At 35.0% G+C, this 23,684-nt stretch overlaps 1 protein-coding gene across 4 annotated transcripts in view; it reads right to left on the bottom strand.

Annotated features, from left to right (window-relative positions):
• Positions 1–23,684, bottom strand: part of arfip1 (ARF interacting protein 1) — a 50,236-nt gene that overhangs the window by 19,595 nt on the left and 6,957 nt on the right. For 2 of the 4 annotated variants that reach the window (XM_088633193.1, XM_088633196.1), the window contains exons 2-4: positions 22,880–22,950; positions 13,765–13,866; positions 2,695–2,803 (exon numbers count right to left, since the gene is read on the bottom strand). In XM_088633193.1, the coding sequence (XP_088489319.1) occupies positions 2,695–2,803; positions 13,765–13,866; positions 22,880–22,948 (280 nt within the window). In that variant the 5' untranslated portion in view covers positions 22,949–22,950. Of the gene's footprint in view, positions 1–2,694; positions 2,804–13,764; positions 13,867–19,231; positions 19,328–22,879; positions 22,951–23,684 lie in introns of those variants that run through there. The other 2 variants (XM_088633195.1, XM_088633194.1) reach the window with 2 other exon arrangements.

Below are 23,684 nucleotides of genomic sequence, written 5' to 3'. Positions count from 1 at the left end.
CCAAACATGTGGAGAACATCCAAACTCCAAGAACTGAACCTAGGGCCACAGTTCTGCAAGGAATGCAGCAATGCAAACCACTGCACAACCACGCAACCCTGAACTGAAGCAATCGTCAAAACTAACAGCCTGCATTTATTACAAGAAAATGGCTGAATGTGATCCCCGGAACGATGAATACAAGCAATAAAACAAGCTAGATCCTCTTTTTCATAACTGATCTAAGTATAACTAAGTTTTTGGGAAGGTATTGTTCTGGGAAACTGACATACTCCTGCAATAAATGCAATTACACTGAATTCTATGAATTAGTACGAGATGAACATCTCTAGTCAGGTACCCTTGGGACCTGACCTGTGCTGAAACAGAAAATATGCCAAATAACAGCAAATCAATCTTAGCGAGTGGTTATCTTTTTATTCTTCACTTACGGGCTCTCTTCATAATAACATGCTAGTGTTGCTTCACAACTTGACTATTGGCACAAGGCAATAAAAGGATTTTTACTTGTGCCATCATTATCTTCCCTTAAATGCTAACATACCCATTCTCACTAAGCATGAATTAGTGTCTAAGAGGTCGAAATTGCCCATTGCACATACCAATGTGCCCTTTTCCAGGTTCTGCAAAGACTCCACCACATTGCAGTTAGCAATATTACCACATGCTTAGGCTTGACATATTGAAGACATATGGGAGTAAATATGAGTTGAATAATGGCACAGATCTTGAGAGCAAGGACAAGTGGCTATCAAGAAACCTTTCGGTACCATAGGAAACATGGTCTCAGCCATGATAAACTGACATCTCGCAAACTAAAATCGGACCGGAGAGCTTTGGAATGTTCTTAAGATCTGATTATTTAAACAAGAATACTGCTGCTAGCTAACTGAACATTTATATGTGGCTTTTAAAAAAAATATTTATAGATGTCTTCAAAGGCCAACATACTGTAACCTAAAATAATTTTTACAAATGGGAATTGTATATAATTGTTCTTCCATTACGATAAGTCAGTAATTCCCAAGATACTATCATGTCTAACCAACCAACTATAAAGTTGTATTGAGCCACACTAAAACAACAACTTTTAATCTTAAAGATGTCAGAATTACAAATACAGTTCAAGTAACTTTTATATAAGATATTCCGTTTCTTTTTATCCATGACACCTTGACTCTTTATTTGGAGTATATCTGCAGAAATGGCTGAGATTTCCCTGAAGATTTGTTTAAAAAAGTATAACTGGAGTATAATTGCCAAAACTACGCTTATGTTATAGTAATTTTAAACAAAACTCCATTTGTAATTTTACTACAAAAACTGAGAGTACCTCTCCAACAAATCCCCAGAATGATTATAACATATGTTGCTTTTCACAGGACCAACTAAAAGAGAAACATAAACTGTAAGCTATTTGTAGACAGGCTGCACCTGGTGTGCTTATGTGCTTTAAAGAGGGCTTATGCAGCTGTTACCAAGAGTAGACTGAGCCAATGTATTCATGTGAGATGAGCAAGTGTTAATGAAAGGAATAAGCAATAAATGAAAATTAGCAGTCATTTGTGTGCCTCCTTTTCAAATTCAAACATCACCTCTTGATACCTCTAGTAAAGGACAGCTCTTTAGAGAATATACAAAAACCAATGGCTTTGCTTTCAGAAGTGCCCGCACATTACAGAAGCATTGTAGTGTGTGGAACATATGATTCTGTGGAATTTGCATACCACTGAATTAAGATATTTCAATTACAAATGAAGGCAACCCCAAAACCAGATTCCTCTGATCTAATACCGTAGGTCTCTCAATATTATGTTTCACCATAAAAAGTAGTAAGCTAATAAGAAATATCACTACATATAGAGTACAGCCACTTTCATCCCAAGGGACACAACAGCACCACAAACAGGAGGGGACCCATTTCATCCACCAAAGAAATGCAGCACACACCTGGGTGACATGTGGCAGCTATTATATGTTTAAATATGTAATTAATTGGCTTTTCACATATGAAACTTGTTATTTATACTAAAACACTAACCTATTATAACCAATTTCAAACAAATGGTATTTTCCTTTAAGACGTAGAGCCAACTCTACTTGTATATTGTTTTCTTTTCTTATCATCACCACTGAAGTTTGGGGGTGTGCATTCTTATCTTTTCTTTTAGGCAGTCATTGATCACCAGCAGCCCCACTACACAGAGGATCAAGCGGGGAAGTCAGGAACTGCTTTACCACCTGAATTAAGGGGGAATTTCAGAGAGCCTAGTATGTATAATTCACCCAGGACAACCACCAACTTTAATGACCAGTCAGGACTTTTTTGAAGGACTTACTGGTCCTTTAAAACTTACTGATGCGCTGGTTTTGAAATTCTGGTCAGACAGAAAGGAAGAGTACTACCTAGTGGTCCATCAACACCTCTTGTAGTGGCAGCTCTTTGTTTTCCTTGGAAGTCTCCCATTTATTCCAACATTGACCAGGCCCAGCCTTGCTTAGATTATGAGACGTGGTTAAAAAGGTAGTAATCCAGCTGCCAAGGAATAAGACCAACACTACAGGCCTTACTATGGAGGTATAGATTACAATGATAGACTTACTGCAACTGAAATATCATTTCTGTACAATGCATAAAGTAGCACCAAACTGCTATGCAATACACAAATTGTTAAGGCCTGCAAAACAAAATACCTTTATATGGTCCTGATTCTATGATTCCCTCTGTTGTCGCTCCATAGTTACTGGAAGTGATGTGCGTTTCTGACAAATTCAAGCCTCCAGGCACGCTGTGAGTCAAATCCTACAAAAAAAATCAAATATGTTAGATATATTGTATAAAGAACTACTATTACAAACTCTATATTTTAAAATGCTAGCATGTTCTTGGCATTTTATCAAGCATCACTATGAGAACTACATATGACTTTCTTTAATCTCATTAATCACATCCGATTTTGAGGTCAGATTTTGCAATTATATTTTACAAATAAATATAAGTATAACTAAGCTGTTACATGTTGCTCTCCACTCACCAACCTTTACTGTGGATATCAGTTTAATCTACAGATACCACTGAGATTTGATGTAAATATCAAAGAATAGTCTTTTTATTTGTCTTTTATCTTCCCATTTTAGAGGACAGTGATGTTAAACATGAAATGTAAGCAAGGTACACGCTTGACTGAGCCTACAGTTAGGATCTGATCTGAATTGCAGTTAGCCAGACAGAAATGTTAGTCTCGGACTCACAGTGGTTAAATGTCAAAAGGAGAAGAGTTTTATAAGTTAAACATCTGTCGTAGGGCAGCATGGTGGTGCAGTGGTTAGCACTGCTCCCTCAGCGATAGGCCCCAGGGTTCAATTCTAGATGTAGGTTGCTATCTGCATGGATTTTATGTTTCCTCCAGATGCACCAGTTTATTCCCACAGTCTAAAAACATACTGGTAGGTTAATTGGCTTCTGGGAAAATTAGCTCTGGTGTGTGTGTGTGTGTGTGTTCTGCAATGGACTGGTGTCCTGTCCAGGGAGTACATACTGCATATAGTATCTCATAATAAATATAATACACTTGTCTAAATTATGTCATTACAAGGTGCTTGCCCAGTTCAGAATTCTGAAACATTTTGAGTTACCTTGGCTGCTAATTCTGCACTAATCCTCCTATTTTGTTATTGGTTGCTTACATGACTAGTTAACTCATTACAGAATTTGATCATCAATGTAAATTAGGAAAGGCTATGATCCAAATGTAAATACCTCTAATAATTCACTACATCACCCCAATTAGAACATTACAACAGTACTCTCTTGTTCATTCATTCTTACTGTGAATACCAGCATGTTCCAAGACTGATATCAAGTTAAGCAAGACCTACATATTTTAGAAGCTTGTTTGTATTAACTAGCATCATATTTCCATAGATGACCGACAGGTTTAGTTCTAATTATTGTTTTCATAACCAAATAATAGATGTAAGATTTATTTGTCTAAAATTACTTGGCTCAGCTTATCTCTCCTTTTATGTATGGACACTACATCAGCATTTTTCTAGTCCTTGGGTATTATCCCTCCCACAATTATGTACTGGATAAAGAAAATGAATGGATGGGTTCTATCCCTGTCTTGAGCAACTGAGCAACTGTTTGAAGTGTTATATTAATGACCTATGAATAGGGTTGTTTGTTTCCTTAAGTAAACTGGTAAAACACCACAAGGCCCTGGTAATATGATGATATTAAGTACTTCTAGTATCCATAACACGTCTGTTTCTTCTGTTCGATTTAATATAGAACTTTATCCTCCTATACTGTTAATTTTTGCCTTGGTGTTGTCTGCAAAATCAGAAATATCATACTTTTCTCACAATAACACTGCAATTCACAAATAATAAAATAAGGAAATAAATACTACGTAGGTTTAAAATTCAGGAATATCAATGGTACCCTAGAGGGGTAGGTCAATTGCTTAGAAGAGATGTTGCTTGTCTTTCATACTATATGAAGTTCGCTAAAGCATGTATGTATGACACATGAAATAAAGAGCTTATGATAACAATTTTCACAATGATGAATGCAATTGTTAAAACAATAAGTCAAAAGATCAAGAAAGTATATATACAGTATAGTATATATATATTCCTCATATAATAAGTGTGTTTTTGGTATGAAAAAAAGGCATGCATGATTTAACGAACATTCCACAATAATGGACACCCCTTCCCCCCGATTAAACCAAGGATTTACTGTAGATGATCTTTTTAAAAAGGGAAACGTTTTTATGGAAACAAGATCAACAAAACCACTGAGCTGTTGCTGTTGTAGTGAACAGCACATACAGTATATTCTTCCATTTTCATCAGTCAATTAACCTCACAATTCAGAAAAGTTAAGGAATTACACCAGTCTTCAGGTGTAATTAATACAGATGATGAATTATTAATCACAAACCTTCACAGAAAACAGACACTGTAACTAAATTCTTTAACTGTAGTTTTCAAACTGCATTAATGAAACAGAAAAGGCAAAAATTTGCTCTCAGAGAACATAATATTTCTAGCAAGAAATTATACTCTTTCTGCCATATAATTGTTATTATTATTTGTGATTCAAATAATCCAGAAATAATACCAAATCATATTAATGCTTCATATCAAGCTTAAAATGTACAAAACAGCAGTTCAGCAACTTAACAAGAAATGAGGCCAAAATGTAATAATTATTTAATAACACAAACATGAAAAGGTTACTAATAGGAGGCCATTCTGCCTATCTAGCTTGTTTGGTTAGTAGTAGCTTATTGATCTGAGGATCTTATCCGGTCTTTCTTGAAAGAAACCAGGGCATCAGCATCAGCAGCATGGAAAGACAAAGTTAAATGATAAAAATTAAATGAGCATAGAATCAGAAAACCAGACATTAAGACAGCCACAGAAGTAACAACACCATTACCATATCAAGAGAGATGGATCCCATTACTAAAACCATTGACTATAGTAACAGCAACCAAGAAATACTTCACTTAACACAACAACTGAGTCATTTTTCAGAAAGCTAAGGATATAGGTAAGCACAGAAAAGAGGCAGTTACTTAAATCTGATTGATTAATGAAAAACTATAGGGAAATACACCTAAAACCATTTTATGAATTATGAAAAAATTTCAACTTGAATGAAGTCAGGCTATCTGCAGTTTGCATTCCTTTTTTCACCCTAACAGTCTTTAGCTAGCTGGTTGCCTTGCCTGGATGTCTGGCACTTCTGCCAGAACTTGACAATAAGAAAAGGTGACAGGCTGCAAACACAGCAATATTAACACCTAAGATATGAACACATTCAGTTTCCTGTATGGTTTCAAGATATGCAAGCCACAGTTTTATATTTCCCTGTTTCAAAGCTTGGGAAGATGTGGAATTGCACAAGCACAATTGTTCATAAATATTTTATTCTGATTTCCTTCTGATACCATCAGAATGAAATTTCAAAAGCACACTCACCTTTTCCTTAAACTGAAGTACTGGAAATCTACAATACTACCTTCAGATCAAAAAATAATCCTTTGCATAGACTGTTGCAATCAGTGCTAAGTATTGCATAGTCATACAGCCTAGGCAAAACTCAGAAACCCATAGATGTGCATATTGTCACGCAATATTTAACAGCAACACCATTTTGTTCACGCTGAACAAGGCCTTCTACCCTTTACAATAGTTTCCTTAATTCGATAAACAGTGCTCCCTTGCCATACTTGGAGGAAACTCCAAAACGTTTTACCAAAAGCCATATAACTGAAAAATATTTTTCTTGAAGTTGACCAATATATAAAAAAACATTGCCCTCAGAATAATTTTACAAGCATTTGTAAATTCTTTTCGGTCTAGATAAAAAAAATTAGGTGCCAGGTCTGTAAATACCAGATAAAGTAAAGGCTGTGTGAGCAGTGCATGAGAAACAGTCAAGCCCCTTTTCCCTGCTCTCTGCAATATGAAAGTGCTTTGAAGTAATTTCCAGTCATTAAGCTACACCTTCATCACTTCACTGACAAAATCTATTACCCTTGTAGCACTTAATACAGTCAGCTTTTCAATTTCAAAGTAACTACTGAATACCCAGCCAGCTTATCCTCCATTTAAAGTACCACGTAGCAAGTCAGAGAACATTTAACTACCTAGCAAAATGATTTAATTAAAGCAATTTGTATCATTGTTATTGCCCAACACTCAGTATGTATTATGACTTTGCAATAATGACCAAGATGTATTCTTTTAAAAATCCTCCTCCTTTGACTAACATTTTCACCACAGTTTAACATCATGCAAAGGAATTTCAGGTTCACTGTTCAGCTAAAATGTCCTACATTTAATAAATAAATAATAAATAGAGAAAGTGAGAGTAAAATATTATTTTTTGTTTAAACAACTGCACAAAATGACCAAATCAGAGAAAACAACTGCAACATGAGATCTCCTGAATTAGTGGAGCTGGACAGTTTTCTCAGACTACCTCAGCATGAATAACAGCCTTGTGTATATATATATACACACACATCTGGCTGGTTCTACTGGGCCCTATGTAGCTTTCTACATAGCTTTCTGAAAATCTAAATACACAATAATACCAGTTCTCCAAGACTAAGAAAAACTTTCATGCATTCTCTAACTTTTGAATTTTAAAAACAAACATTTTAAACCAGAAGATGCCATTCAACCCATCTCTTTCATGTGATTACCAATAGATCCAAAAGTTTCATTCAGCCTTTTCTTGCGTAGCTTTGTGACAACCCTGCATTCATTGGATAAACATATCATTGAATGAAAAGTATGGTTATTCCACACTGGAGCACTAACATGTCAGAATGTTCCAGTAAACAAAGCTCTGTATCCAAGCTGTAAGATGACTGTTTTCTGTCACGTATACAAAATTCAGGAACCGTTCTTTTGCATAGCTGTCTGTCATAACTGAAAAAGCAACATATCTGATGTTACCTGTTAAAAATAAACAGATGTTGGAAAGTCTACTATGTTTCATCAGCCATTACAGCTATGCACATGGCTTAGTGTACTGATCATTTTAAAACATCATCCAGAGCCTGAGGCTTATAATAATTACTTTTACTTAAGAAACATGTGTCTTCATTGTTTTTGCTAAATGCGATTTCCTGTTTTCTAAAATCAATGACAGAATCCATGAAGCATACAAGATGCTTCCTATCTTTTCCCTATGCCATTTGTTATGTATAGCATCCCTCTGCAGCATCTGTTCTAGCTGAACGCCATGGTTTCATCCGCACGTTTCAAGTGTCACAGAGGCTCCTACTTTATGTGGCTTATGAAGGCTCATGTTTGCAAGCCTTGTCAGTTGCAGCTGGTTCTGTTCCACATCTCTTCATATTGGACGAAAGACCGTTCCAACAGTACAGTTGTTTAAAGTCACAGCAACCGATAATACCGTAAATTATGTATACCTTTCATAATCTTCATCATAAGTCTGTGAGCATCAAATATATGCTTTTCTTTCGGATTCTTACATTAACCCAGGTATACTTTTCCTTTTTTAATCTTCTCTTTTTCTAAGAAATGTTTCCCTGAGAATGTGCACCTCTGAATCCTTTCAGTTGACATTTTTACTTGTTAAATTGAAATACATAGCTAAATATATACTTGTGCATAATAAGTCCATCTATTCTTGTGCTGCAAACCAAGGAATGGTCATGTTTTGCAGTTGCTCAATAACAGCTATCAGATATCGGTTATCAGATAGACGTCCATTGATCGCTACCCCAGACACTTCACAGGCAGCTTTTGAGATTTATGATCTGCATCTGCAACCTTCTGAGTGAATATCTACCTAAAAACATTGCAAATCTTCAACTGTTTGATTGGATAAACTCACTCAAGGCATTCAGCTAAAAGAGGAAGCACACTAAACCGCATCTGTATTGCGTCACTGTTATAGGGAAAAATACAGGTTGTTTACATCTTCTTCAGGAAACACATTCACATACTATACAAAAAAATGTAAGACCTGTAAGTCACCCCATATGAAGGCACCAGACAAATAATTCAATACTTATAATGAAGTATGTTTTTCTTTTCTTTCTCCAACGCACATGGATTTATCTGGCAATGTCTGGTCAGAATACAATACCTTAAATATGCTGACAGTCAGCTGAACAGTCATACCTAGAACTACCCCCAAAAGTATTGGGACAGTGAAGTCCCAATAAATTTCATTTTGTTTTTTAATAAACATTTCTCAGGAAAAAAGCTTGACTAATGAGCACTAATCTAATTTTAATAAACTAAAATTCACCTCGTTGGTCACTTAAATTGATTATTCCTCTTTATTCTGAAGTTGGTCAGGTTTTTGTTAGAAATGTAGGCTCATAAATGAGCTGTGAAAATCTTATCAACCTGTCTAGGTTCTGACATTGCTAAGGTGCTTAAGCCGTCACCTGTCTCATAGTTACTGAAATATGATTTTGGAGTATATGGAGTATAAACTCAAAACAAAATGTTTTTCAGACTAGCTCATGTGATAATTTAGTTTCTTCCATGTACCTTTAAAGGCACTGATTAACAACCGTACCGTTCAAACAGAAAACCCTACATCATTATTGTCAGACAAAGTCTGGATCATGAGCTTGCAACAGTACATATATGTAAATACATACATCATTTGCTAAGCAACTGTTCAAAACAGTCTGATCATATCTTATTAATTTCCACTCTAAAAAATCTATTTTTTTCATTTGATTATTCCAGCAGACACCGTAAATGGAGAGAATAAGATACTATTCTAAATGTTTGGGTACAGCTTAATCAGAAACAGCTTTTCATCACTATGTCACAATTAAAAAAGTACAAGGTATATTAAAACACCACTTAATGGCTGAACTGTGTTGGAAACAGTATTAAAAAAGGTTCGAGAGAGAGAGAGAGACAGAAGAGAGTTGTCTACTATTTCTACCATATTTCAGTTGTGGTCTTATTCTCAAATCAGATGTCATTGCAAGGAAGTTATAGCGTTATTTCTGTACCTTGCAAAACAGCCTTTGAAACTGTTATAAAAAAAGATCCCACAAAATAGCCAAAAAGAACCATATCTTTTATATGCACACTACTGTAAGGTCTCTGCATTAACGTACAAAGAAATAATGCCTTAAAGGTGTGCCCCCTCATACCACAAGAGTTTTTGTCATCACACACAGCTGCATTTTATAACTTAACTGAATATAATTCTCTTCTTTAATACATGCTTTAAATGTGAGCATTTTTTAAAAAAGAATAATGCAAGATTGTGTTCTCATTTAATTCATTTCTCATGTGATCAGATTTCATAGTCATGAAAGAAACCACAAGTGATCCTTTAAGGCATGATTTCTTATGCAAATCATGTTCAGATTAGTGCTTCACTGCCGAGTTAAAACTACCTGGCATGTGTTCTGGCATTGGACTAATCCCCTGGATTGGTGATTAATTTCAAATTGTGAGAATCAGACTGTTTGCATGGACTTTTATGCATCGGATGTGTAAAGCCACTTCTCAAGCCAAAGTGACAAACTTCCTGTTTAACCTGAAATGGATGTGAAATTGAAATGGAAACATCTTGACCACATATGAATACTGAAGATTGTATTCCAGAACCGTTTCTTTAGCTAATATAGCAAATGTCAAGGGTAACATCATGGTCCTGGAGGGATTCAATTCTGCAGGTATTATAGGCAACAGCTAAATCACCAAAAACACTCTGTAAAGACCTAGAACTTGCTTAATGTGCTAATTAAGGCACCATTTAGAATGAAATTATGAACACCTTGTAAACCACTGGAACCAATTTTACTTGCTTAGATGATCAGACACCGAGATTTGCTGTAAGTCTTGATCTATAAATACTGTTCTCTAAGACTAGGTCTGGCCAACTCTGGCACATGCAATTGATGGAGCAGACCAATTCTTTTTTAAATAAAACTGAAAGTAACAGTTGCAAGGTCAGCCTACTCATGTGCTTTCTTATGGTAATAGAAAATGTCGCATTTAAAAGTAATTCTGATAGCTGTATACTCAAGAATTTTTTATTTCAAAACATAGCGTTAAACTATACATGATATTTTTTACCACGATAATGGCTTGATTGTGAGATTTGACTCTACAAAGATTTGGTCTTTAGACCAAATGTAAAAAGCAACAAAAGGTATACTTTTAGAAAATCTTTATCTACTCCAGCATTCACTTATTTTATAAACTGTATTTTTCCTTCATGATAAACTCTGATACACAGTTATGCAGTTTTGAATCAGTCTGTTCTACATTCTAGGCATGACTTTCATATTATCCCTAATCAATATCCATATCCATTTCCAAAGCATCAACAAATAACCCCTAAATAATAAAAAGGAGGAAACCACACATTCAATTAAAAATCAGTCACTGTGTACACTGTAAAGGAGGCAGAGATTTACCCTGGGATTGAAAACTTAGATCTTTACCTTTTAGGTGTGAACCATTTCCTTTTAAAGGAGAAAGACTAAGTAAATAAGAAAGACTGCAAGTCAAGGACCTGATACAATTACTCAAAATCCTCCAAAGCCCTGAAAAGGTTCATCATGAGGATTTCTTCAGAATAAACAGAGAAACACCAGCCAGAGGACAGAAGTGGAAACTCTGTGGCAGTGTATTTAAATCTAAGAGCAGGAGGCATCTTGACCTCAAAGGGTTGTGGGAGTCTGGGACAAGCTACCCAGCCATATTGCTTTAAAGGCTATCTTGGCTTTCCAGAAATGGCAGAATGAGATTCTTTGATCAATGCACTAACTACCCAACAAACGTGAAGGGCCGAATGGCAGCCTCTTGTTTTTATCATTCTCATGGTCTTAAACAGGTCATTACATGAGTGCAAAGTAGATTTTAAACACAATGTTATTACACAATGATGCATCTTGATCTTTCTAAGGCAAGGCTATTGTCTTTTTCTAAAAGATTTAATAATAATATTTCCTTACACTTAGCACTTTTCTGGACACTCCATTCAAAGCTGTTTACCCCTTCACCACCACCAATGTGCAGCATCCACCTGGATGATATAGTGCCATAGTGCGCCAGAACGCTCACCACACATCAGCTATTAGCGGGGAGGAGAGAAGAGTAACGAAGCCAATTCATAGATGGGGATTATTAGGTTAATTATACCATGACTGGTAAGGGTCAATGGGAAATTTGGCCAGGATGTTGGGGTTACACCCCTACTGTTTTTTGAGAAACATCCTAGGATTTTGAATGACCACAGGGAGATAGGACCTCGGTTTTACATCTCATCTGAAAGACGGCGCCTTTGTAGTGTCCCCGTCACTATACTAGGGCATTAGGACCCACATAGACTGCAGGATGAGCACCCCCTACTGGTCCCACTAACACCTCTTCTACCAACAACCTAAGTTGTCCCGAGGAGGTCTTCCATCCAGGTACTGACCAGGCTCACACCTGCTTAGCTTCAGTGGGTTGCCAGATGTGAGTTGATTTAAGGCTGAACTTATACAGAGACTTCTCTATATTGAGTATTCCAATACCTACTGCCTGATACAGTTACGCATTAGCTGCATCACCCCCATTAACAGATTATCTCATGCCAAGGAACTGTTAATGGGATGTAAGGTAGCACTAAACCAAAATTATCAACTATTGTGATACTAAGGCAATGCATGTTCTGTCATTACTGTTTTGTTTGGAGGCCTTTTATGTATTCTACTACCTTTCTAAATTGTACTCAATACCATTTATGTGCTTGGAGTTTAATGTTCTAACAGAAATACCTTTTAAGCTTAAGAAATATTCTGGGTACAGAACATTTCACTATTCTGCTTCTGTGAAAGTGTCAAATTTACAACAAGTACAACTTGTACTGCTTTCCAAGACAAACTAATCTTCTGTCATTTAAATTGCTGGCATAAGCATTTTCATTCCTTCTGTTTCACTCCTGCCAATTTTTTCACAGTTCATTAATCAAACAAAATAATGACAGGCTTCTGCACAAGTAGTTTTGTGGGTAGAAATATAATTTCAGTCCTCTTTCTATAGCAGATAATTAGGGACAGGTGAAAAAATACCAGAAGTCAATATGTATTTTATTTTTTAAACCATACTTCTCCACTGCTGGGGAAAGCAATCAGGACTTTCATTAAAGGAATTGGAAATGCCTTAAAGTTCTGTTTTTAGATTTTTCCAGCTGATTCCTTGTCTCACCCCTGCAGAGTTTTTTCATTGAAGGAAAAGAATGATAAGAGGCATTATTGTGGCACTATAAGTAAAGCTGAATCCTTGCTAATAATAAAACTTATCTGTGATACAATACTTGTTAAAGAAACTGAAAGAAGTGATTAACAATACATCATAATTTAAAAGTTCATTTTTTTCCTTCATCCTAATTCACTTTGACAAAAAAAATGCTTTTCCCATCCTTCACAGTTGTGAAAATAAGTTTGAACACCTCTTGTAGAGCACAGCATATTCAGTCATGTTCCAAATTGCAAAATGGCACTTCGATGTTCCTTACTGTGAAGAAAACTCACATAAGCATATAATTTGAAATGACAAATATGATAAGAATTTAACAAATGTCAGAAAAGCAATTCTCCCTGATGGTTTTCAGAAATTCTAAATCTTCTCACAGTATTAAATACTTCTAGTACAGTGTATAAAACTGCAATGTAAAAGACCTGTTAAGTCCTTCCCCAAAATGACAGGAATAAAACAAAATAATCTGTAGTGGTGAGTTTTCATCTTTAAATGATGCTGGAAGTGTTTATGAACAAAATAATTGCTTTTGCCAAAAATAGTTTGATAAAAAGCATTTTTTGACAAAAAGGAATGCATTTCAGAATTCTGACATTTCACATACTGTATACACACCTCTGCAAGACTCAACAGAATTACGCTGGAATTTAAGATCTCACATCTTCTGTAAGGAAAATAATAAAACACTGACTAGAACATTTACTTTGTTCATCAATATTATAGAGTTGGAAATATTCTTCATTATATCAAGCTGCAGGCATGTAAAGTAGTACATTCAGTAAAGGATGTTCTAGATGAAGCTCTACTGAAGCTCTGCTATATCTGGTGGAAAAGGTAATTAATGCCAACACTTATAAATGCACTGGAAGGACAAGGCTTCAGAGCATCACCAGAGCTGTGAGGCCTTACCATGGAGGAACGGAAAGGAACGACGAGGAATGAAACTGAATTGTCTGCACGCACAGATGGTCTTACCCTTTGGAAAATATCTTCATGCATTTCGTCAGCATCACCGTTACTGGTCACTGAAATTTCAGCTGCAGTATTTCTTGGGGATTCCTCAGCCATCGCAATCTCCTACAATAACACACAACAATAACAAAGTTAAAAACCATTTGACATTTGAGAAACTCACACTAGCAACACGCAAAGGTACTTTCTATGGTACTGTGAATGACTCAAAAATGATCGCAGCTTTCCTGACATGAAATCTTAAGAAGGTTCTAAAGGGGAGCTGCCCAGTGTGCAACTGCACAAGGAACCAGCAGAGGTTAATTCCACTCTGGGGGGGAAAAAGAAAGGAAAATGCACAACGATTCTGACGTTTGAAAATGATCTTTAAATTACAATAACTGAAGACAGCCAAAATTTGAGTAAAATACATATTATAATACTCAACTATTATTTACTTTAATAATAACAGCACAAGACCTGAAACCTCTGCTTGTTCCAAAAACCTTAAGATGCTTCAACACTATGAAACTGCAGTTTGAACTTATATCTGACTACTAAGACTAATAATTGTTTGCATTTTGAAAACACAGATTTCACACTAGGGAAGCTGGAAATTAACAGGCTGTTCTCCTTTCACGACATTAAAAGAAGAAATGCAAATTTACAATTTCAATACACTACTTAATATCCTGTCTTTAATTTCCTTAAATAATCTTTATTCCATTGAAATGTAGTTTAAAATAACTGAAATAAAAGAAATGTAAAATGACTATTATATGATTACATGACACCCTTTACCATTTTATTGAAAAATGTTTTAGAGATGCAGTATTTAGAAAAAGTGTCAAATTTGTACACATTAGTAATGTTACCATATTCTAATCATATCTTGTGGTGCTTACCTCGTCATTTTGGACAAATATGCTAAGCATCAATGTATTTACTTGTCTGGGACCATTCTTGGGATACACATTGTATGTGAGAGTATAAGTTTTAAAATATATGACAAAAAAGCCTTTTGTTTCACTGCAAACGCACACTTTTTCACAAAAAATGCATCTATTTTTAAATAAAGGTTACAAAATAAAATACAGCATACATTTACTCGATATATTTGCCCAGTAAGGACTTGGAAAACTTTCTCAATAAAATCTTTAGTTTGTGTAATAACTGTGTTGCCTAAAGGTGTGTATTATACATTCACAGCACAAGAATTAACCTCCCCTTGTTTGAGGTAGAGGTGGAGCACAACAGCTTTACATTCAGTGTTCAGTTATGTAATCGCCATTTAAATACATGAATAAAAATGTTGCTTACTCACTTTTGCCTTCCTTTTCCAACAGTACAAAAGTTGGAAACCTACCAGCTATAAAAATACTGATACTGGAAATGTATGCACTTGAATTCATTTTAGAATCAAATAATATAAAGATGTACCTGTGTAAAAACATTTAGAAAACGGTTTATTTGATTGTTGCTGCATAAATTCTTCATCTTCCCTTCATAACTGCTACACAAGCACAAGCTACATAATTCATTAGGGACATACGCAAATGACTTAATGTGAGTAAGAGGTCATGACCTTTGTTTTAGCATGGTTTATTGCTTTTGATCCTAAAACAAATGCCATGACCTCCTATGCATGTTATGTCACTTGCATTAAAGCATAATTGAGTTGATTTCAATATCGTATAGCACTAATTATGGGATTATGAAGCTATAATAGAGCAATATTCAAATAAAGTGTTGCCACTATTAAATACTCATGACTTAAATATCCCCCATGTTCCCATTTAAGCAAACAAGCCACATAAAAATAAAAAGAACACAGTCCGTCTGATGATAGGAAAGTGAGACGACCAGATTTCGAAGAAATTAATCTTTGTTCCTGAATGTAGCCTTTCAATCTCGGCAAACAGGGCAGGGGGTTTGCAAAGACAACATGACCATCCCTCCCACAGTCTCTTCTTCTGCGGGTTCAAAACTATTAGTGGCCTCTTTCCCTGCCAAGTAGCCTTTCAAAAGCACACACACACACCATGCGTGTGCCATTACTATGGGTAACCACATGCTGGGAATTCAAACCACAGGAGTGCACGCCATAGCGTACAAGTAGTCTGGAAGCAGCAGGAAGAAAAACCAAAGAAAACCCTAATGAGATATCCACCCTTTTCCACTGGTAAATAGTGGATAATAAATAAATCACCTGCTGGAAGCTATGCTCCACAAATTCTCATTAGATGAATCAAGAGTCATAAGCCATTGAATTGAAAGTTGATAGTTTTCCTCCTGTGTAATGGGGTCAGGTATGAATGAGTTAAAAGACTAGAAGTCACCCAGTAGTTGAAGCTGATACCCTGGCTTCTTTCAAGAAACAGCTGGATGAGATCCAATGGATCAATCAGCTCCTAACTGCCGAACAGGCTTGTCAGGCCAAATGGCTTCCTCTCTTCTTCTGACTCACGCTCACACCACTGGGGTACGAGTGTCACAAGTAAAGCAAATGAAGGAAAGAAATGAGAGAAATTGAATTAAAGAAAATCCTGTGCTATTACAGAAGAACAGTACAAATTCTAATGACAAAAATCTTTAATTGACCAAAACACCCAATCAGAAATGTGAAAACCCTTAGCTTGCCTCTTTTCCCCACCAACTAAAAATGGGACATGCATGTTTTTAAAATAAAAATACTAATAAGCAATAAGACCTATTTAACAAATGTGAATTTACAAGAACTTCATTTAGAACACCAAGACTATACTCTTCAGTGTACAGGTGATGTTGTGCAGAAGGGAAAGGTGTGTTTCTGGAGTGCCTTTCCTTTTCTGGAGTAGTTTTCAAGTATTACCCATTTTATCACACTGCTTACAATGCCAGGGAATCCAGAAAAATAAAATGTATCTGCTGTATTACAAAACAGTAATACTTAGAATGCTAAGAATTATCAATAAGCTCTCTTCTAAGTTACATGCTGCCATCTAATGGACAGTCAGAAACTAAAATTAAAAATTCAGTAGGCCTAAAGAGAACCATATTTATGACTATCTGCCATGATAGCTTTTTGAAACCTGGGTACTAGATTCCTTCTAGGTGAAGAAATGCATGCCAGTTTATTAAACTAAAAAAATGACAATGTTAGAACAATAATTTAATGGTCCACTACATAAACTTTCAAATACTAGAATGATACTGAATAACGAAACAGTGCTACTGTATACTTTACAAGACAAAAAAACATCCTTCAAGTAACTGAACTGGAAATTGTACAGCTGGGTTTCACTTGTAAGAAGCTGGTAATGTTAAAGGCAAAATATATAAAACAAAGTTAAAAAATAAACTAAAGAAATTAACCATTTTCTTTAACTTTTCTTCAACTGGAGGATCACTAGAAAAGTACAGTGAGCTGACTTTGTTCTCAATCATACCTCCACTCACCCAGCAGTCTGTATCACAGCAAAACAACTTTCAGCTTAGTGAAAATTATATGTGCTAAGACTAGGATTTTACTTTAATTTTGTAACAGATTTTCAAAAATATGACAGTGTAAACAGTGAATAATCGAATGTGTCCAGAGCTTCAGTCAATTAAACTCTTTAAATTATACTTAATTTTTTATGCTTATTATAACTGAGTGATAATAATTGTTCTCAAAAATTGTAATGTTCTGTGATAAGAAATTTGGAATTTCTGACAGCATTTTAAGCAATTTGAGCTAAGAACACATTTTTGTTTATAGTAATGTAGACCAAAACTTAATCCTGTGTGAATCAGCCACACCTGAGAATTTCCCTTCTACCATGTGTCTATGAGCTCATACTCACTGACTACCCTAAAGTACCTTAGTTTCTCAGTGTTTGTTCATACTCATTTGAGAAATGCCAATGACAGGATAGTGGCTGGCTGCCATCTTGGATGTAACCTGCACTACAGGTTGCATATCTTTTTATTCATTACTGTTGGCTTGTTTTGCATATTAAAACCAAAAATAATGATCATTCAAAAAAAAGTAATTTACTGAAACCTGATCTAATATTCATGATTTATAACATATCACTAAAATATCTGGTCAGGAAAACACTATTTAAAACAGGAGGATGCGAGCTTTGCTCCTGAGGTAACCTGTGCTGGTTAAAGCACAAAAACATTTTAAACATGAGATCGCTTCTTTTTAATAGAATTTTATTTACTGTATGTTTGGGAGAGCTGGAAGACGAAAGACAGCATACCTAGTCTAAAAACGAATTCACCCACCATGGAATGTGACTAGTCAGTGAGGTCATATACAACTACAAAGACCGGTCAATACAAAGCAATTCAGGTGGCTTGAATTGTAAAACATTCTGTATTAACATACATAGAATATGAAGTCTTCAGTATTTATTTCTGATTATTCAAGGAATCCAGCTTTGTTTAAACTATAATTACTTTTGAAGGGTTTTGTGTCTCCTCAGTAAGAGAAGAGCATGGAAGACCTTTGTTTTATATACTTTCACAAATCACTGAAAAGTAAACACTGCAATTGTGTTTCACACAGTGGAGAAGTAAAAGGATTGTTCATAATATGATAAATATGTCAGGAGATTTATAATACAACACATGGCAAAAATTACCAAAAGCATAAAGGCCCACTGGAGACCTCTGAAATAAGCTTATAAACTAGAAGTTGTAGGAAGAATGAAAAGAGAGATGTATTTGGGAAAAATAAATAATTTTACGTTCTGGACAAAACAATAGACAAACATAAAAAAGACAGAAAAAGATCATTTTAGCATGCAATGATAAAGACCTCAGTTCTATAGTTCTCTATTCTCTACAATTTAAATCAAATATATAAATAAAAAGGAGCAAAATAGGCTGAAGAGATTTTTAAAATATGAAATATGAAATATGAGATTAATATGAAAACAGTCTCTGTTCAGGGTGTAGCAAAAAATACACACATTTCATCCCACACAATCAAGACTTTTGTCTTAGTCAAGTTTAACAAAAAGGTGGAAAATCAAACTATAAGTAACACACTGTATACTGTTTTTATTATAACTTTCTCACAATGAGGCAATTCCAGGTTAAGATAACCATACCAATAAAGCAGAGCTATTTATTAAGCCACAAAATGATATCACCCAAATCCTCTTTCACCACCATGCACATGGCTACTCTCAAAACACCTGATAAAAATATGTTCCGTTTACACCATGTGAGACTTGTAGCAAAATGATCATTCACCAATAGATTTGAAAACATTTAAATCTGAGCAAACTCAACTCTAGCTTTCGACTTTGCTGTCCCAAAAACTTTGAAGGGCAATATACATAAGGTAACAGAAAGAAATAAGCCAAGTGCTGGACTTTATCCACATAAAGTATAAGGAGCAAGTCACCTCTCCTTTGTAAAAAGTAAATAATTTACTATTTATGTTAAAAAGTTGTAACTGGACTATCCAACCCCCCATACCAGAAATGTAATGACTTTTTTCATATATATTTACATTATAGCATGTATGAACTTCCTGCTGTAATAACAAAACTGCTATAGCTATTCCTTAGTTCTCTCAGAATGACAAGTTAGGTACTGTATTTCCCAGCTGAGGCTCAATGACCTCCACAGCAGCATGACACTCATTCTTTTACAGCTCCTGATAGCAGATATCTTTGTGTTGTAAGTGTAGCAGCAGGGGACTGGCTCAACACATTAAGAGTCAATCAGAATTGTGGAAATGACTTAAGTTGAAGGTCACACATTTTATTGCTTTGTTTAAGTGCAGTACAATCACAATCCTATTTACATTTGCTCTATAAAATTCAATTTTTTGAAAAAATGAAAAATTATTTATTGAATAAATTGTACATAGTGTATCTGTAATTTAAATACCAAAACTGTACTTCAGTACATACAAAGGGGTACAAATCAAGTTAAAACAGTTAATAACATTATAGCACCCCAACAATTATAGTTGCTTGGCTGTAAATAATAATAATTGTAGAATAATTGTTTTCAACTAAGTGTCTATAGGACCTGATTGGATCTCAGCACATTACTCTCACAGCTGAGACTCTTTTGAGGCAGCAGTTACATGAATTAGAATTCAGGAGTTTAAGAGCAAAACTTTTATTCCTGGAATAGATCCCATTACAGCAAATTAACTGAACATCTGGAAGTCAACCTATTCTTGGAACTACACTAAAACTTCCAAATCTCACCAATTTGCACAACCCCTCTCTTATTTAACTGGTTCTCAACCTTTAACTTATCACAGTCTTTGAGGTTTTGGGTAAAACACAAATTATGGAAAATATTTTTTCTTCTAAGACATATTTTAATAAGTCTGAAATTGATCAGCTCTTTATGCTACACCACACGGATGATTCCAGATCGAAAAGTCCGCACTGAGCCTCTGTCACAGATGTACTCAGGGTATGCCTAACATCTATTTACACATGCTTTAGGAACACCCTGTGACAAAGTGCTATACTGTACATGTATATGTAAGCTACAACATCAGAGCAGATTGCCCCAGACTGCTTCTTCTTACTGACACTTCCCCGACCACAGTCGGTTTTCACGAAAAAAAAAATAACATACGCTGAAATTAGAGGTTCTTTCCAATGAAAACAATGGAGTTAGTGGGGTACATATCATCTAAAATCATTTCGTTGGCAATTGTTAAATGTTTTGGTCAACAAGGCCTTTTGCTGACAGGTTTTATTGAAGCCAAAAAATGTTGTGTGGCTGGGTGGAGACCAAGATCCCTCTTAATCTCGCGTGTTTGCATTCCTTTATACACTATACTTTATTAAGAGGAGTGCACATAAATTACAGAGCCTTTTTTAATTTCTAAAGTTCATTTAAAATTTTCTTTATTTTGAGAACTCCCTTATTTAGTTATGATCTATTTGTCATATACTACACAGTATGTATGTAAGTTTGTTCACAAAAAACATTCATGATTACTGAACAAAATCGTACAAAAAGCTTATTAACCTACTATTTTGTGATTCTGTAGCTCATAATATTCACAGAAAGAATAATATCATACAGAAAAATATAATTTGGTTTGAGAAATCTTCATCAAAGTAATGTACAGTAATTGCAGGAGTACTTCAGGGGCATAAAAACTAAGAGATATGAAGTCCCATGGTGGTCCATTAATATACAACAATGTATACTTACAAGTACAGCAATGACAGTTAAATAGATAAGACAGGTCTTCTGTCTTTCTACATTCTCTAGCTTTGACTTTAGATCCTATTTAATTTTTTATTCACCATTGACCAAACATGCACAGGTACTGGACAGGAAAGGTATTTATTTACAGGTAGTACTAATGTTTCATTGTAAAGAATCCATTTAAACTTGAAGCAAAAATCACTTTGTAAAATCATCATGTATAATAAGGACATTCATTTCAGTTATTTTAATTTTAAAACACATGCAACGGCAACATCCATACCATCAAAGTGTAATAACACCAGAAAAAGCTTCTAATGCTTTCCTACACATAGAATTTAATAAAACTGTATTTCATTCATTTTATAATCATGAGTGATGACCTTTAGAATGTATTACTTTTGTTGCAGTTACTGTATCTTGTATGGTAACAAAAAATTCAAAAGCTTAAGTCTACATTACAGGGTAAATTGCTAGTTCCAGCAACACGCTATTTTCCGTCATTGGTTGGTATTAAGTATTATTAAGCATGACCAAGTGTCTTCACAATTAAGTGATGTTCAACGATATTATATTTTAGCTGGTTGTTGCGATTATCAGATCAATTAAACATTTATATTATGCACAAATTGTGGCTTAACTTTGTCAGCAAAAAAAAAGAGAACATGGGGACAAAGGTCTATTGTATGCAATTAAAGTGCAACATTATTATACAGACATAAAAGATTAAACATCTACATTATATGAATTATTATAGAAACTTTAATTTAATCCACACCAATTAAACTATGTTAAATGTAATAACCATAATATATTAAAATCTAATTTACTATTGACATTTAAAAATTTAAAAATGAATAAACATTAAACTTTCTCAAATTTAATACAAAGAGAATTCTGTCTTGTGTGTATGCTGCTGAGGTACTGAAACTGAAATACACATCTCTGTGTACAGTATGCTCTTACTGAAGACTACTAACTGTAAAAAAAAAAGCTGCAGTAAATGTCAGCAAAACCTAGGAGGCCCTTACCAATCATGGCCTTGTCGTCTGTCACACAACTGACTGAACACTTTGTGACAAACATGGCAGGCTGAACACATCATCTTCATCTAGAAGCTACTTGGGTCCACAAGCAAATCCTGGGTCCTGGATTTATTTTAGTCTGATTCAATCAACATGACAGCAAGGTAAAGTCACTTTAGGGGTAAAACAGGCAAGAGCTGTGTAGTATGCACATTACCCCCTTGAATTCTGAGTCACTATCAACAAACAGGGGTTGTGTTATAAATGTACAAAAAATGGAAATAAAACGCTATTGCATCCTTACATAGGCCTAATACATTGTGGACAATTATTGTTCCTAAGTATGTGTAGAAATTTGTTACAGACAATAATATATTTGGTTTATAAAACTGATTTTAGAAAAGGAATCAACAATAAGAACATTTATTGGTAAAGCAAAACAAAACCTGGAACATTTTGGCTTAGGCCTACTGCATGTCCTAACAATGTTTTGAGGACACAGAGTAGCTACTGCTCCACCTTTAGGTACGACCAGAAAAACATTAAAATAGTCACAGCTTCAAGGAACTACAGTAACACTGATGGGCCAAACTACCTCCTTCCTGTACTGTTTTGATGTTCAGATACACTGAGCCTGTTAGTATTTATTTTGTAATCAATACAATGCAATTAAAACATTTTGGAAATAGGGAATCATTTAAAACCAGTTTAATGCTGCTAATTTCAGTAATTTGTTATTATACATATGCTACAACAAAATTAACCCAGGAAGGTTTCTTTATGCACTCGCAAATCACATTAAACCTCTCAGCATATTTAACACAGTGGCAATATAAAACTCATATCAAACTCTTAGGAGTTATTTGGGAAAAACATTCTTAGCATGACAGCTATTTATTTTTATCTTCATCTAAACGAATAAGCTTAATTAATATTCTCATCACCTCATTTGCCTTCTGAGGATCCTCAGCTTGAACCTTTCCACCTTCAGTCTCAATACTTACTTCAGACATTCCTGAAAAACAGACATGGAACCATGAAAACAGTTTCTCCAAGAACACTCTCCACCTAAAACACAAAATTCTAAAGTATTAAAGTCACACATACCCTTTTTAATCCTTTCTACCAAAATGTACTTTCTTTAATTCTAAAACCAAATACCGTACCTGTAATTTAGAGTACAAACCTACACCATTGTGAGACAGCTTTCGTCCTCCTTCAATGCCCTATTTCTAAATACACACCTGTAAACCAGTTACAGAATAGCTTACACACAAATAATACATATCAGATGTCAAAATATTTCCATGTCTAATGACCACACTACATGTATTGACATGTATTTTTCCTGACTTGCATACTCAAAATACAATGCTACTTTTAAAGTCTTAAATTTTTCCAAAATGACATTAGTTGAAGACTCGCTGGACTTTTTCACATACAGTACAGCACTGATGTCCAAGAACTGGTGCATTATTCTGCTCTCTCTGAATCTGTCCAACCTGTAATCTGAATTTTGATGCTCATATTCCCCTAGCTGAACAAACTTTTTTGCAGTACTAGAACTTTCTTCATTAGCTGCCAAGTTCAAGTTAGATTTGATTGTTATCTGTTACTCTTACCACTGGACTCAAAATGACTTGGATACTGTCAGTATACAAAGTCATCACAGACTAGTTTCAAGTGCTGGACCTTGAATAATTTTAAGTTATGTACCCACTTGGAAAAGAAAAACACAATTGCATACTT

Source organism: Lepisosteus platostomus, chromosome 1 (genome assembly GCF_059453375.1).
Source record: "Lepisosteus platostomus isolate fLepPlt1 chromosome 1, fLepPlt1.hap1, whole genome shotgun sequence".
Taxonomy (NCBI): Eukaryota; Metazoa; Chordata; class Actinopteri; order Semionotiformes; family Lepisosteidae; genus Lepisosteus; species Lepisosteus platostomus.
The sequence above is the reverse complement of the archived record's forward strand: the minus strand, read 5'-3'. Positions and strand labels throughout refer to the sequence as shown.